The sequence below is a fragment of the Eurypyga helias genome, unplaced genomic scaffold (genome assembly GCF_000690775.1).
Source record: "Eurypyga helias isolate BGI_N326 unplaced genomic scaffold, ASM69077v1 scaffold1542, whole genome shotgun sequence".
Taxonomy (NCBI): domain Eukaryota; kingdom Metazoa; phylum Chordata; class Aves; order Eurypygiformes; family Eurypygidae; genus Eurypyga; species Eurypyga helias.
Window position 1 is genome coordinate 14,486 of NW_010236415.1, and position 16,114 is coordinate 30,599.

Here is a 16,114-nt window from a genome sequence, read left to right on the forward strand (position 1 = left end):
TTCTGCATTCTGAAGGACAATCTAGGAGGATAAAGCAGCGGGCTGTGAACCACGCCAAGCTTCCCGCTGAAGAGGAGCGCGCTGACCCGCGATGACTTTTGTCGGCGCTTTCTGCGCTCCCGTTGAGAACCCAGCACTCTCAGCTCTGAGAGTGGTTGATGTAAGTTGGTTTATTTTTTCCTTGTGGAGTGGTGAATTCTGGGTCTTTTTTTAATAAAAGCTTTAAGTGGATGCTGACACCTGTACTCTTCTTTACCTGACTTTAGTGTGGTGTGTTGTTGCTCTTGGTAGTTTTTAACTTACACACGCTTTATTTTTTTTTCCAGACAAGCATGACTTCTGCTTTCCCCTGAGAAAGATGAAGAGTTTCTGGGGAAGTGTATCATTGAGGATCCAAAGTTTCCCCCTGTTCCTCCCACTGATGGGTTGATGAATTTTTCTTTCTTGAGGAGGGATGCAGTTAGATTATTCTGTTGCTCTTCGTCTCCTTCAGCTACCCGCTTCTCTAATTCATAGAATGGTTTGGGTTGGAAGGGACCTTAAAGATCATGCCAAGCTTCCCGCTGAAGAGGAGCGCGCTGACCCGCGATGACTTTTGTCGGCGCTTTCTGCGCTCCCGTTGAGAACCCAGCACTCTCAGCTCTGAGAGTGGTTGATGTAAGTTGGTTTATTTTTCCTTGTGGAGTGGTGAATTCTGGGTCTTTTTTTAATAAAAGCTTTAAGTGGATGCTGACACCTGTACTCTTCTTTACCTGACTCTTTAGTGGTGTGTTGTTGCTCTTTGTAGTTTTTAACTTACACACGCTTTATTTTTTTTTCCAGACAAGCATGACTTCTGCTTTCCCCTGAGAAAGATGAAGAGTTTCTGGGGAAGTGTATCATTGAGGATCCAAAGTTTCCCCCTGTTCCTCCCACTGATGGGTTGATGGATTTTTCTTTCTTGGGGAGGGATGCAGTTAGATTATTCTGTTGCTCTTCGTCTCCTTCAGCTACCCGCTTCTCTAATTCATAGAATGGTTTGGGTTGGAAGGGACCTTAAAGATCATCCAGTTCCAACCCCCCTGCCATGGGCAGGGACACCTTCCACCAGCCCAGGTTGCTCCAAGCCTCATCCAGCCTGGCCTTGGACACTCCCAGGGATGGGGCATCCACAGCTTCTCTGGGCAACCTGTCCCAGTGCCTCCCCACCCTCTCCAGGAAGGATTTCTTCCTGATATCTAATCTAAACCTCCCCACTTTCAATTTAAACCCATTACCCCTTGTCCTGTCACTACAGGCCCTTGTAAAATTCTGATGTTATGGTAGGAGATAACGATTCTGCTGTGTACCCCAGGTTGGCATTTCCCATCTGACATGACAGGCAGTGACTGAACTTAATGTCTTGTTGAACTTTATTTTCAGTTCCTAAATTGTCTGTACCCTTGGGTATGTTGCTGAAGTCCTGTGGCCGACTTTCATAAATGGAAAACTTCCACGTCAGCTCAGCTCCAAACGCCCTAGCCTGTCCTTTCTGAGGGATTTCAGCCCATTGATTCCCTTTACTTTGCTTTCTCATTTGTGGACGTGTGGCATAGGAACCGTCTGGCTTTTGTTCTCTTATCCACCAGTAAATTTCTGCTAGGACAGATCCTTCCTTAGGCTATTTCCAGCCGTTTTACTTCCAGCCCTGCGTTAGGAAGTCTCGCTGCTGTGTTTGTGCCTCAGACTTCTGGCACGTACCTCACAGGTTCAGGCTGATCATCAAGAGGAAAATGGAATTTTGAATTTTGAAATGCAGTTTCTTTTTGATAGTGAAAATCTGGTTGTGATCGTTGTGGGAGGGATATGGCCAGTGGCTAGAGCGGCGAGCAGGCTGCCTGCCTTGGCGAGGGGAAGGGCCAGCAAGAGAAGGGGTTGCTGCCATTTAGCGCAGGTGCTGATGTGATGGACCCCGCCAACGAAAGAGTGGCTGGGTGGTAATCCTCCTTGAAGTAGCTTTCTGAAATACGCTCACAGGATTTCAAAAATTCCTTACCTGCCTAATGACTGGAGACAACTGCTGGCTCTGCTCTGGTGTCTTCCTCAGTTATTCACTACCATTTCTCTTCACAGCCCACTTTACAACTAGAAAGAGTAGATGTGCCTTCTCGGAAAGCATTTCAGCTTTGGTTAGTGACAGCTGGCCCAGGAGATGGTGGCAAGTTGCCCCTCAGTCCTTCATAAAAATACTTCCTTTGTCCTTCACCCACGTCAGTTTGCCTTCGCTCTGGAGGAATTGTATTTACACCTTTTTTATTTATTATGCAGGTGAGTTTTATGTCTCTTCAAGTCTCATACCCAACAAAGGGGATCAAGTCTGCAGTGCTAGGAGAGGGATGTGCTTCCTGAGTGAGGGGCAAGTCTTGCTGGGGCCTCCATCCCCGCTGTGTTCATGGCAGGCCTGGCAAAAGGACCTGCCTTGGGCAGTCTGAGCTGTAAAGCGAGCCTGGCTCTGTTGGTTTGACCAGAAAGAAAGTAGAGGAGGGGGTTGATGCAGCTGTTGAGGCTCACCAGTGGCCTCCAGATCTTGTAAAGCAAACTCCAGCGCTGTAGGAGTTGGCAGTCAGCTGCCCGGTAGACGCGGATGAAGAGGTAAATGCTGCGGGTGATGTGAAAGGGCAATAAACAGACAGCAAAAAGCCCACAGACGAGGAGAATGGTTCGGATCGACTTGGCTCGGGCGGCACTGCCGGTGGGGTTGGTGTCTCCAGGGCGCTGGGTGAGGGTTCTGATCATCAGACAGTAGCAGACCGAGATGATGAGGAAAGGAAGGAGGAAACCCGATGCGGTTAGGGCCATGCCATAGGGGTAGTAGCTGCTGAGGTTCTCGGGGCTCGTCATGTCATAGCAGACGGTGTGGTTATTGATAACGCCAGTGCGAGCGTAGACGAAGGTGGGCAGGAGCTGGAGGAACACCAGAGCCCAGGACGTAGCTGTGCCGACGGCAGCCAGGCGCCGGGTGCGGTAGGGTAGGGAGCGGATGGGGTAGCAAACACCAAGGAAGCGATGGACGCTGATGCAAGTCAGCAGCAGGATGCTGCCGTACAGGTTGGCATAAAAGAACCACCGTACCAGTTTGCAGAGCAGCTCTCCGAAAGGCCACGTGTCCCGCAGGCTGTAGTTGATGATGAGCAAGGGCAAAGAGAAGAGGTAGAGCAGGTCCGCCAAAGCCAGGTTCACCAGGTAGACGGTGGTGCAGGTCCAGTCCCTGGCGCAGCGGCAGCTGAGCCATAGCATGGCTCCGTTGAGGAGCAGCCCCAGTATGAAGACGGAGCTGTAAGCGAGGGGCAGCAAGATGTATTTATAGCTTTCCACGAGAGGACACAGAGCCTTCCCGGAGGTGCCATTCTCTGTTTCCTTCAGCCCCTCCATTGCTGGCTGCAGCTTTAGGCGCCGTGTGCTGCTTTTCCGTTGCTTTAAAGCTCTCCCTGCCAGAAATAGAAACACGAGCACCTGACAGTCATTCGTCGCTCTTGGCCTTTGCCTCTTGCCACCTCAAAGAAATCTGTAAAATCCTAATTAAAGCACGCACAGAACTCTGAAGAGATGAAGCCGCAATGGAATTCATGCGTCACCCGTTTCCACTTGAAGGCAGCTAAAGCAGCGACGGCTGCGAGGGCTTGGTGCTGTGCCCTCGGGGACCAGCACTCTGTTGCACGGGCAGTGAAATGAAGTTTATTGCAGACGCAGGCTCTGCCATACACTGAAATTCCTCTGCGCTTCGGTTACTTGATGGGGGGCAGTTGAGGGGCAGGCTCAAGTAAGCACACGTTTTGCAGGAGGCGGTGCCTGGGACTGCTGCTAGTTTGGCTTTGCATGCAGGTCGGTTGAGAAAGGCGAATTTACAGCTTGCCCGTAGCAGCAACAAGAAACCAAAGTTGATGGATAGCTGCAGGCGGCCTCGCCCGGGCAGAGGCAGAGCTGGGCTGAGGAGGGGTTTGCCCAAAATGTGTGCTTGTTGCAATCCCAGAAGATACGGATGTCACTTCCCTTTTCCCAGAGGAGTGAGGAAGAGATTGTTTTCTGCTTTCTGGTGTCCTTTTAGCCCCATTTAGAAAATATTTATAGGATTTGATAGGCTAAATTTATTTTTTTGAGGTTTGTACCCAGTATGCATCTAGAATCTCCTAGAAAAGTGAGGGAACCAGGATGAGGTCATTAGCAGGCATCCTGTTCTAAAGAGCACAAGGATGAAATTGAGAAGTGACTGGGTGTCTTTTCGTTCTTAACTTAGGGGAAAGCTTGGTAACTTCTGCGTGTGGTCACCTAAGCCAGAACTGTTGAAGAAGGGAAGGTTTATTGAACCTAATAAGGGACATAATGAAGGGACATTAGGGAAAATGTCTTCCCAGAAGGGGTGTCAAGCATTGGAACAGGCTGCCCAGAGAGGGGGGAGTCACCATTCCAGGAGAGATTTGGGACCTGTGTGGATGAGGTGCTCAGGGACATGGGTCAGTGCTGGGCTGGGCAGTGCTGGGGTAACGGTTGGACTCGATGGGCTGAAAAGGTTTTTCCAACCTAAATGATTCTGTGAATCTATGATCAGTTTTCTCCTGGCAGTGATGATGATGTGCGTGTTCTGGTGAGCCTCGCGGATTTTACCTACCTAGGATGCTCATTTTACACTCTCATGTCGGGCCCTATTTGGGTTTGTCTGCTATTGTAAATCAAAACCATGACCCCCCCCCTTGCAGCACCCCTCTCTGAGCTGTGGACTCCGGGGTCATTACATCGCTCCCGAGACTCTACCTCGCCACATGTCCCGCAGAGAATCCGGCCATGGGGGTCCTGGCTAGCTCCTCTCTGCGCTGCCTCTGCCCCGTCATCGTCCTTAGTGCAAGACCGCTCCATGCACGCACTAGCCCCTGAGTGTCCAAAAGGGTTTTAGCCCTCGCTAGGTAACGATTTAAATAACTTAAATATCTCAAAATCAGTAACTTACTGCTTGGCCTTTGATTGATTGTACCAATTTCTTCATAATCTGCTTTATGTAGTTTGAGCAGCGAACTTCTTCTTGGGTGTCTTTCAATATTTTGATCCTTTGAAAACCTGTTTTGTGCAGTGAGGATACCGCATCCGTGGTGTAAACTGGGAGCCAGTGCCCAGCGCTGCTGGGGGCTGCTTGCCCTCTGAAGGGAGCGGATGTGGATCTGGACTGATGGATGAGGTCAGTAGGGAGGAGGTAAGTGAGGTTTATCCCAACAAATACTCCTGTTTTCTGGGTTGTCTCTCGCTAGAGGTCAGCGCTGCGACGTTAATATACGAGGCATGTTTTCTGTATTGGGACAGAAAGTCTTGTTTTCAAGACTGCAACTGCTGTCATTCATTTCTGTCACTTATTTACGTGACTTTGGAGGTTGGTTTCCAAAGACACGTACTCATACCAACAGTCTTCAGCATGAAGAGGTCACTTTCATTTCTTCTCATGCAAATAGAACAGGGTAGGGTAATAAAGTGACCAAACTTGCTATTTTTTAAAGCTGAATCACCCTGGTTGACGCAACGGGACTAGTGGCACTGCAGCCTCCTCCCTGAACCGGAGCTATCAACTGGCAGCGTTGGCATCCTCAGCAAAAATCCTTTTGACCCCAATTGGACACGTTCTGTGAAGCCTGAAGTTGCATAAACTGACATATGTTTAAATTCTAGCTGGAGTGATCCCTGCTGTCAGCCAATATATATATGAAGCAAAGTTATTTGACACAACACGCTCTCAAAAAAACCCAACCCTCTGGGTTGGATGGAAGAGGAAGGAGAGGTCAAAAAAGGCCCCAGATTTTGCAGTCTAAAACCTAAATCGTGAAGTGTTACATGTGCTTGGTGGTTTCTTATATAGCCACGTAGCCCCTTTCATGGTCAGGGCTTGGTGTTCCCACCACAAAACCCTTGTTTTCTGTAATTTCATGTCTATCAAGAGCTCATTCTGTTGGTAAAATCTTGGTGAGTTGCAGCAGGATAGAGAAGTTTAGGCTGCATGGAGTCTTGGTCCAACCAGGGAGTTATGTCCCCCAAACCCCTCATTTCTCTTAAACTGAATTTATTCCCAGGCTGGGTCAATTCTTGGTCTCCATTTCCTTGGAAGCGGACATTTCCTTGGTCCATGTCATTTGGATCGCTGGCCTGGGAATAGTGTTGGAGACTGGCGTGTTACTCGGTGTGTTACTGAGCGGTTTTGGCGTGCATGGTGTGGGGCGGGTTTGTCTGATCCAGCTGGAAAGGGGCCACTGGAGAGGGTTCAGCTGGGACCTGTAACTGGACCTCACCCTTGGAGGAAAGCCTACGTATCCGTCCTAGAGTGTCTGTGGATTTAGGGCTGAAATCTGTGTTCTGCCAGCAAATGTGGGGCTTTCCAGCAAACCAAGGGAAGGAAATAGTTCCTGTGCTGTTTCTTCTGAAGAAGAAAATTTTACCCTTTCTGGTATTTTTATATAGCATCTGTGGATCTGCAAACATCAGGCTGTTCCTCAAATTATTAAAATTTATGTTACGATAGTATCTTAATTAATTGACTTGTTTACATGTTTACAAAGCTCTGTCTGTAGATATAAGCCAGCTGTTAATGTCAGTACCTCAGAAACAGTGGAGTTAGCATCCTGCATTTCTCTTGTCAGCTGAGATGATGATGGAACGTAACTGCCCACTTCAAATTAAAGCAAGTGGAATAACTGCCTTAGAGCAGCTGGGGTGAAATGGCTCACTTAAGGCTGCTGCAATGGATGAAAACATCTCAGATATCGCTTAAATACTTGTGAGAAATTGGTTAACCTACTTAATACTAAAGACTTAAGGACTTTTTTTTTTTTTTAATTCTACTTCACAGCACCAGTGAATGTCTTACAGGTGATTGTTGCGGTTTTACTTCTATTATTTTTTATGTACATATATTTGGTTTTATTTTATAAGGTAGCAGTGGGAACAAACCAACGTGGGTGTGTTGGCCAAGATGAGGTCTGTTGGGGAACCGTCTGGAAAAACACCTTCACGGTGATCCCTATTGGCCTCTTCCATGCTGGATGGTTTTGCATGGCAGTTGGGCGATCTTTTCCAGTCAGTATTTCTGGGTAAATCAACCTGCTAACCCGAGATTAAAACAAGCTCGTTTGGCTTTGCCGTTGCTTTAATGTGAGGAGGCTGACTCAGGGTGACCCTCATTCACTGTCCTGTGACTCAGACCTACCTTGAATAGGAGGTTAAGAGTAAAACCTCACTTGTGCGATGCTTAGGCTATCAGAAGCTATAATGCTTATGAAAAGAGGTCCCAAAAGCAGATTTTTCCAGTCTTTGTATATAAAAGTAACTTAAATTAGTTCTTAGTGAGACTGGAGGTGATATCCCAATGTATTAATTCTGTCAGAGATGATTGATACACATATGAGAAGCTGAGTGAAAATTGAAGGAAAGATATGACATTACCAGCCTTCATTTAAATACAAGAGCTATGCATTTAGATTGATGTATTTTTATGCCAATAGGTTCTGACATAAATGTAGTGATATATAATGTATTGACTATAATGTCAACATTATTTTAAAGCTGACTCGAGGAAAATATCGCATTGTTAGTGCTGAAATATAATGCTTTGTTCTGCTGAAGGGGAAAGCCTACGATCACGTAACCTTTTTCTTAAGACCCTTGTAATGGCTCTTAAAATGGGTGAGTAACAGCAGAGGTGACCCGTCTTGGGGCACTCTGTGTCCTGGATTTTTCTGGGGATGTTCAGGGCAGTAGTAGACTATGAACAGGAGAAGCACATCCCATAGCTGTGCGGGAGGTGAGGATGGCTGTGCTCAGAGAGCTCAGCCCCGCCGCTCATGCCTTTGCCCTCTGATTCTGAAGTATCATAAACTTGCATCCACACTGCGGAGAAGGTTGGCCGTTAGTTTTTAAGGCTAATCACAGTTTTGTACTGAGCCCTATCCTTGTACTTAAACTAAACGAACAGATTACAAGTCAGTGGACAAGGTGGTATAACCCACAGCCCACGCTAAGGTGTCAAATGACTTGGAGTTTTGCTTTGAGGTCTTTTATTTTTTTGACTTGTTTTGGAGCTACCCTTGCTAGGGGTGGAGAAACTACTAGATGTTTTGGGGTGAAAGAAGAGCTAGTCATTGAATGAAGAGTCTGATGCAAAGGGGATTCACTCTTTTTCTTTAATGACTCTGCATTTTACCTTCCATTCTGAATTTTCCAGATCAAATCTCTGCATATTGAGGCAACGTGACCTTCAGGACCAGGTTAATTGGTGTTGGCTGTAGCCATTGGAAGCCAGTGGAAACTGCAGGCTCATGGTGGGTCTGCCTTTCTCCATCCATGCTCCTGTTAGTCCCCAGGAGGAATCTTCCAGCTCACTTCTGAATTAGATCTACTTTTTGCACATCCTTTTGTATTTGCTTTGTTTAAAACAACCAACCAACAAATGCAAAGCACAAAAAAGCCCCCCAAAAACCAAACCAACACCCCAAGCCAAAAAAATCCCTGCAAAGTTTCTTTTCCATTGAAAGCACTTTGCAGCATCCGGTTGACTTCAGACAACTCTGCATTTGCTCGGTGTAGGCGGGAGAGCTTGGCTGTGCAAGTAGAGGTGATGCTGGCAGAAGGGTGGCTGCTGCGCGCCTGGCTGTGGTGTGGGCTTGCTGCACCCGCGAACCATAATGGCAGAGGGAGGTTGGGTTAACTGAAGACTCATCTTCTGAGTTTGCTGCTTCTTAGCTTGCATTTACTCTGCTTAAATTATGCCAAACTGTGTCAGATTAGCTTAAGTCTACCTTTGCAAATTTTACAAGCTTTCATCCCTTTTTACCCTTAGCATCTCTCTAGTAACCAACTCTTAGTGTGTATAACGTGTAAGTGTGTTGTAGCCAGGAGGCAAGTCTCTCTGGCAGTTTTTCCTGGGGTCTGCTGTTGGGGTACCACTTGGGCAAACCCCTTAGACTGCTAATGCTGAGCTTCTTGACTGAGGTGGCCTCAGGTTGCAGATGTGCTGAGCACCTGCAGCTCCAGGAGCAGCCGGTAAAAGCTCCATCTGATAATGACCTCTGCAAATCTCTGCTGGGTAACTTCATCCAGCACCCACCACTGCTGTCTGCGCTGGATTTAGGTTGGCTCCAGCCCCGCGGCAGGGAAGTTGTCAGGAGCAGGGGTTCAGCAGGGCTGCGTAGGAAGCCCTTGCAGCGTGACCAGGGCACTGCTGGCTGCCCGGGAGAGTGGGGATGCTCGTGAGCGATGCTTCCATCTGGGGCTGGCTCTGCCTTAACCACTGAACGATGCGTTAATCGTTTCATACTTGCATCAGAGCACGCGACTGTTATGGCATTGTGGTCACTTCTACCTGCACGTTTTGGTACATCGGTGACTGTGACGTTTCTGTTCACATATGAATGGTTTTAAAAGTGTCAGACGGAGAGTGCTATACACAGCTGTATGTGTTTTCCCTTGGCATGGTATTATTCTTTTCCCTTCCTCATTTTCTCCTGCATTTTTTTACTTTCACTTTGTACAGGCTGCTGATATAAAGGGTTTATTCATGAGGTTAACCTAATTACTGTCTTCAGAAACAAAGCCTGTTTCTACAGTGAATATCCTTTTGATATCCATCATCTGAATATTGCCTAATAAAGTTAGCAAATGGCCTCCAAATGAACCAAAATGATTCAGTATCTCATCTCGCAAAGAATGTGTTATGGTTTTACTGATACTGACAGAAATGTTTAAAATTCTCCATGCATTGCTTTGCTGGTGGATTAATATGCATTTTTCTGTCTTGAGATGAAAAACACCGTCTGGATTTAATGCAACACTTACAAAATTGCTGATGTGAGTCTCTGTTAAAGCTATTTTATATACACACTGGAGAGTTTACAGGAGACAACTGGAAAGTTCACTTTGAGCAGCTCCAATACTTGTAATCAGGAACTAAATGTATTCATGGAGCTGCAAGGCTAAAAGGCATGAATTGAAGTGCCTTCATATATTTTCCTTTCTTGGAACAAAGGTGATATATTTTTCACATAAGCAAAGACTGTTGGAGTTGAGTATGCTCTGGGGAGGTAAGAAAGATCAATAGAATATACTGATTGATTGAGTTTTGACCTGAGCAATACTGTCTGTCCATCCACGTGCTGCGATGGCCAAGCTTTAGGGTGCGTGCCTGGTGGCTGGATCCCTGGGCTGGCTTGGCTGCTGCTGGAGTCATCTGGGATCTCAGCGTTGGGTTGACCTGGGGAAGAGTTTGCATTTGGTCAGGCTACTCTGGCTTTTGTGTGAGTGATGGCTGAAAAACCTGATGCAAAAGCCCCTTTCAGCCCTTCCTGGAACTTGTCTTAAGGCAAACATTGCTTGCTCTGCTCATTAATTTGTCTTTTTTTTTGGGAGAAACAGAAATAGTTTGGGGGGAAAAAGATTTTTTTTTTTTTTTCCTTCATGGAAGGAAAGATCATTCTATTAAGTGAATTCTTGGACAAAAAGATTTAGACTTAGCTTGCCTTCTCTGAAGCAGAAACCTAGCTAATCCTGTTAAAAAGAGCGTAACCAGCAAATTTCAATGTTCTCGCTGCTGCCTACCTGCTTGATTCTTGCAGGTATTTGTGAAGAAGACTGGCACAGACTTTACGTTCTTAATCTTTCATTTACAATTGGACTGGGGCTTTTATAAATAATTTAAGTTATTTTAAATATATTTTTATTGGAAAAATACTAGTTTATAGGAGAACATTTCGGAAAGCCCACTGACAAACTGCCTTGTTCCACCGAGTCCAAAAATCCAGCATTAAGCGATGACGATGTGTCCCAAGGAAAATCATTATTTCAGTTACTTCTTAAATAGCTCGCTGGATTGGAAAGAGTATCTGAATTAATGGTAGTTTGGCATCATTATATATTAATGGGCTTCATCTGATTTATTTTTTCTGGCAGTTATCCACTTGCACGATGTATTATGCCTGACCATTCCATTTCCCCTTGCTATTGAGTGGTGGATGGCGGATTAGGACCTCCAGCCAACGCAGGAGGCTGCATGGAGACATAATGGGATCTCGCATCGTTTTTAACGGTGAGCTATGGACCGTCACACGGAATGTCTGGACACACTTAATAACTTTCTGACGGCAGCCGTAACAGATGTAGAGGTACGTGTTGTCACTGAGCTGCTGGAGAGGCAGCTCCTGCTCGCCAAATGCTGTTACTCTGCACCGAGTTGCCTTTGTAGATATTTTTGTAATTATAAACTTTTTCCTAGTGCCAGTACTGCTTAAATAAAAAATTGATCCTGTGGAATTATATTGCTGAATATTAAAGTCGGTATTTATTTGCAAGAGTCACTTTGGGGTGCCTAATTTGTCCGCGAGAGCAAGGTTTTTCTGCTCAGGCTGCAAAACGGTGCAATAAAAATCAGTGATTGATGTTTATTATCAGATTAAATGGTTTAGCTGTGGGGATCAAAGTTATAAATTACAGCCCTCCCCGAGCTGTGATTGGCCACCAGAGATCTTTCGAAGTGCCAGCGTTTTTTAATGAGATCGTATATTTTTGAGCCTCTAACAGTATCAACTTCTGTAGTTTATTGAAACTGTGTTTAAAATAACAGCTTATTGGGTGTCAAAAATATTGATATGTGGTTTATATTTGCTTGGTCAAACATCCCGCAGGTAAAAAGAAAGTTATGCTTTTGATATTTAGTGCAAGCCCTAAACTGGGGATGTTGATTCCCAAGCAGACTCTTGGAAGGAGCACACGGGATGCCATCCTCTGGCTCTACACTGGTGTAATTTTTGCAGCTTCTGGTTTTTGGTCGTTTCACTATACGTGTAGCAAATGCAGATGCTCTTGGGCTTTCCCTAGGGCCGCCCTGGCTTGCTGCAAAGGGGAGCCATAACCTGGTTATTCACGGAAGTTAAACGTTTCCTTCCTGAGTTTCATGGAGAAACTCCAGTGTTAGTGCAGTATGGGTTGGGTCATGGTTGAATGGTCAGCCTTGTCCCTCTTGGGACACTGGCCCTGGTGACACCAGCATTTTCCCCCACTCTTTGTCGAAGGAGAAGAAACTGGAGGTTTCTCTAAATAGCAGAAAAATGTAAACACCCTAATATTGTTTGCTTATAGCTGATAGGGCTTGCCCTAAATATCAGAAGCATAGTATTCAAATAATAACATTTGATGAAAGGAATATTGAAATAATCTTGTTAGATTCCTCTTAAACTCTCTATCTGAAAACTACCAAAGTAGAGATAAAATTTCATCTGCTATTAGAGAAGACTAAATTATGTTTTGTTACTTGCTGTGGAGGACTTATAATTGGGGTAAAAACTGTGAAAGCATTAATCTCAAGTACAGCATTGTAGCATCAAAAGCATGACATTGTCTTCCTGTCCCCAGGACATTCTTTGTTAGGAAATCATTTGTTTTACTCACAGGAGGTCTTTTTTCTTTTTATATTAAAAAGTTGGGTCTTTTTTTTTTTCCTTGTGGCTGCATTTACTCTCAGGAGATTCTGATTAAGCAGCTCAGTTCAAAAGAGTTTGCACTGTACAGTCATTTTTTTTGGGGGGGAGGGGAGAAATCATTAGGTGTGCTGTGGGTATTGCAGCTGCTCAGCCTGGGGGGTGGGGAGGTTCAAAGCAGGCTCTCCTCCATTCCTCCTGCGTCAGCATTTTGGATGCTTTTCCCTGGGCATCAGGATAAATGAGGAGCCTTATCAAAGGTGAGAAAATATTTAAAGTGATGTACAAGTATTGATTGATTGAAGGGGTAACGGGTTTAAACTGGGAGAGGGGATATTGAGATTGGACATTCTTCCCGCAGAGGGTGGGGAGCACTGGGACAGGTTGCCCAGAGAAGCTGTGGATGCCCCATCTCTGGAAGTGTTCAAGGCCAGGCTGGATGAGGCTTGGAGCAACCTGGTCTGGTGGAAGGTGTCCCTGCCCATGGCAGGGGGTGGGACTGGGTGGGCTCTAAGGTCCCTTCCAGTTCAAACCAGTCTGTGTTTTGCAGCCAGTCATGCAGGTGTTATTCCCTCATGATACTGATATGGGAAGGACTTGCCCAAAGCTCGCCTTGGGCATGGGGGAACCCCACTTCTACACCCTGCTTGGTGTGTGCTCGCCTTGGCATGGCTGGAAGGACACAACCGAATGGAGTTAACGCTTGCTGTAGTGGCAGGTTCATACACGGAGTGATTTGGTCTGTTGTCGAATGAAATTGGTCCGGTTTATTTTTTTTCAGTTATATTTTAGAGGCTAAAACGAGCAGAGGTGATCTGCTGCGGTGGGGGCAAACTGACATGCAGCAGAGACCTGCGCTCAGTGGCCGGGCGCTGCCGTGGGCTCTCAAGGGAGCTGGGGCTCGCCGGTGCGAGACACAGCCCTTGCCGCTGGGATCGCACCTCTACCTTGCAAGCCCTGGTGGAAAATAATTAAATTTCCTAAAAGCCTGTCTTGTTTTGAGCCCCTGGGGGGATCAATTAAATGTAATAATGGTAACTGCAGCTTTTAAGCAAATACATAGGGCTTTTTTTTTTTAAAGAAATGAGGTGAAGTCTTTTTGCACAGCATGGAGCTGAGTTCTCAATTTCCATGTTCCTACCCCCTCGCTGTAAGTACCGCTCCTGTAAAGTCTCAGGAGGAGCTGTTTACACCCAGGAAACAGAGGAAGGAAGATCTTGAGGGGTTTTTATGGTGGCCAGAGGCAGGTCCTGGAGGTACCAAATGCCGTCCCTCATTTTACCTTGTGTAGCTGGGATATGCCATACGCCGTAACCTTAAACTGCCCAAGCCCCTATTGCAATTCATCATTTAGCATCTTTAGGAATATATCACCATAGATATTTTTCCATAGTGTCTTGCCAAAAATGAATGACACCCCCCTCCCCCCACCGTTCTCAGACGTGATGCCAGAATTTCTGTATCTTGGAATATCCGCTTTAAATTAGCATCGACTACGCACCTGACTGGAGGTTGTCCCCTTCGGAGAAGGGGGTGCTTGTCACTGGGCTGCAGCTCCGTTAGCAGCAGCACGAGCTGCTTTATGGGAGCATTCGAGAAGCAGCATACACCTTCTGCAAGGTTGCATCAGGAAAATAAACCACCAAAATTACCCTAATAAATTACAATAATTCTGCCTGGCAGCATGCGGTAATTTAAAATAGATTAATCTAACAAGCCTTAAATACGAATAAATAATAAACATCCTCATGCATTGGGAATCATTCTGCTTAATTCTGAATGAATATTAATTACTCCTCATAAACCCAATGCAAAAATCGATCTGTGTGGAGGAGGCACAAGGTATTAAGTATACCAAATTGGACAGAGCCCAGATGAATATTCTCATCATCAATTAAAGTCGGATTACACTGCTGCTCGACTCTGTCACTGGCTGCCTGGTGATGAGAAGCTTTAAAACGGGTGCTGGGCGGTTGCGGTTTATATTCAATTTTGTATCCCTTGTTTCCTGGCTGGGGTGGATGGATGGCTTCTTGCTGGCTGGGATGGGTGTCCCTGTGAGGAAGAAGGAAACCACAGGTGGTGCTTGGCCATCGAAGTGGTACCTGGTGCTGGCAGCCAGCATCCCCATGCCACGGCACGTCCTCCATCCCGCCTGAACACAAATCCATGGAGCTGAGAATCAGGAGTCTTGCCTCCTGACTTCTGCAGGGATAAATATCGGAGAAAAACTCTCTCACCTGGCAAAACCTCGGGCCATGGTGACATATTGGGTAGGGCAAGACACCGTCCCGGGTGTCGGTGCGATGCTCCGGTGCCTGTTGCGCTGTGCCTTGCGTGTGCGGAGGGTGGGGATTTCAACCGGAGCGAAACTGAAGACCTGTTCAGTTTTGAGTGGGAACATATGGAAGATGGATGAGAGAGAACATCTGCACCATCTGCTCTAGGGGAGCTCCATCCTTCATCCTCTCACCTCGCCGCATTACTGTTGTGTTTGGATGATATCCTTCATTCCCTCCCATTATCGCTGTTCTCCGAAGGCCAAGCCTTTCTTCGGCAAAAAGCTTTCCTCAGTGGTGGACTGCACTGGGAGCTCCTGAATGGAAATTTCCCCTGCTGCCTTTGTCTGTGCGTGGCTTGGGCAAATGCATTTTGCCTCTACGAGCAGGGGTGTGGATCTTGTGAACGTACGCTGTGTGCCAGAGTGTACAACGAGCTGGGGGGGGGATAACTGGGGTGTTTGGAGATGTAAAGTCACGCTGGGGCTGCGGCGGGGTGCTGCTGTGGGATGCGGGGTTTGGTATGGCATGAGTGATGCTCCTGCGGGCAATTGCTGGGTAAAACTGGGTTTGTGTGTTGGAAGGAAGAGCCCAGAGCAGGGTCATCATGACCAGCAGGTTCCCGGGGATGGCGGTTTGCATCTTGGTTGAAGTTGTAAAGCCTGGCAGAGTTAAATGAAGGTCACCGGCTGTAAAAAGCGACAAGGATGTTTTAAGATGCATTGTAAAATAAACCGTGGCCTAGGAAAAGCTTACGATGGTATCTGCTGCAGGCTTTGGCCCCCATTTCAAAGCTGCCTTGATCTTTTAACATGGAAGCGATTCGCTGCTGTTGTACCTTGCCTGAGATCTGCAGATACTGTATTTAAAAGTGTTTGGAGGCTACTGGTGTCCTTGGAATTTATAGATAAGGGAGAAGGAGATTGGAGGGAGGAGGAAAGGAGAAATTCTTCCTTGTGTCTCTGCGAGTGGGGCCAGGGGCTTGTTTCAGGTGTGAAACGTGAAACACACATGGAGCAGCTGCCCATGGACTGCAGCATGCAAGTGAAGGGTGTAAAGGAGAACATGTCAAGAGAGAATGGATGAAGAGCACCGGGGATCTGTCACTCATCTCCCTGGGGTTTGTTTGCCTGCAGTATCCTGGGACCTGGGAATCCAAAAAGCTGCTGGAACCCCAGCTGACATGGTAGTCCTGTGCTCCGGGGATATGGAGAGACACCTCGTATGCGTGCAAGGGTTGTATGTGTTCTCATACAGGATAAAAACATTACTGTTTGGGAATTGTACAAGATTTTTTATGCTTTATCTTGGCCCGTGTTGTCAGTCTCGGTAAGTAAAAAGATCTTCAACATCTACTGCATGTAAGAAGGGTTACGAGCTAAT

The 16,114-nt window shown here is 46.5% G+C and overlaps 1 protein-coding gene across 1 annotated transcript; it reads right to left on the reverse strand.

Moving 5' to 3' along the window:
* Positions 1-2,343: 2,343 nt before the first annotated feature.
* LOC104506185 (P2Y purinoceptor 3-like) lies at positions 2,344-4,869 on the reverse strand. The gene is made up of 2 exons (XM_010147053.1): positions 4,749-4,869; positions 2,344-3,446 (listed from the first exon to the last, which is right to left on the reverse strand). The coding sequence occupies exons 1-2, from the start codon at positions 4,867-4,869 to the stop codon at positions 2,344-2,346; spliced, it is 1,224 nt and encodes a 407-aa protein (XP_010145355.1).
* Positions 4,870-16,114: the final 11,245 nt, after the last annotated feature.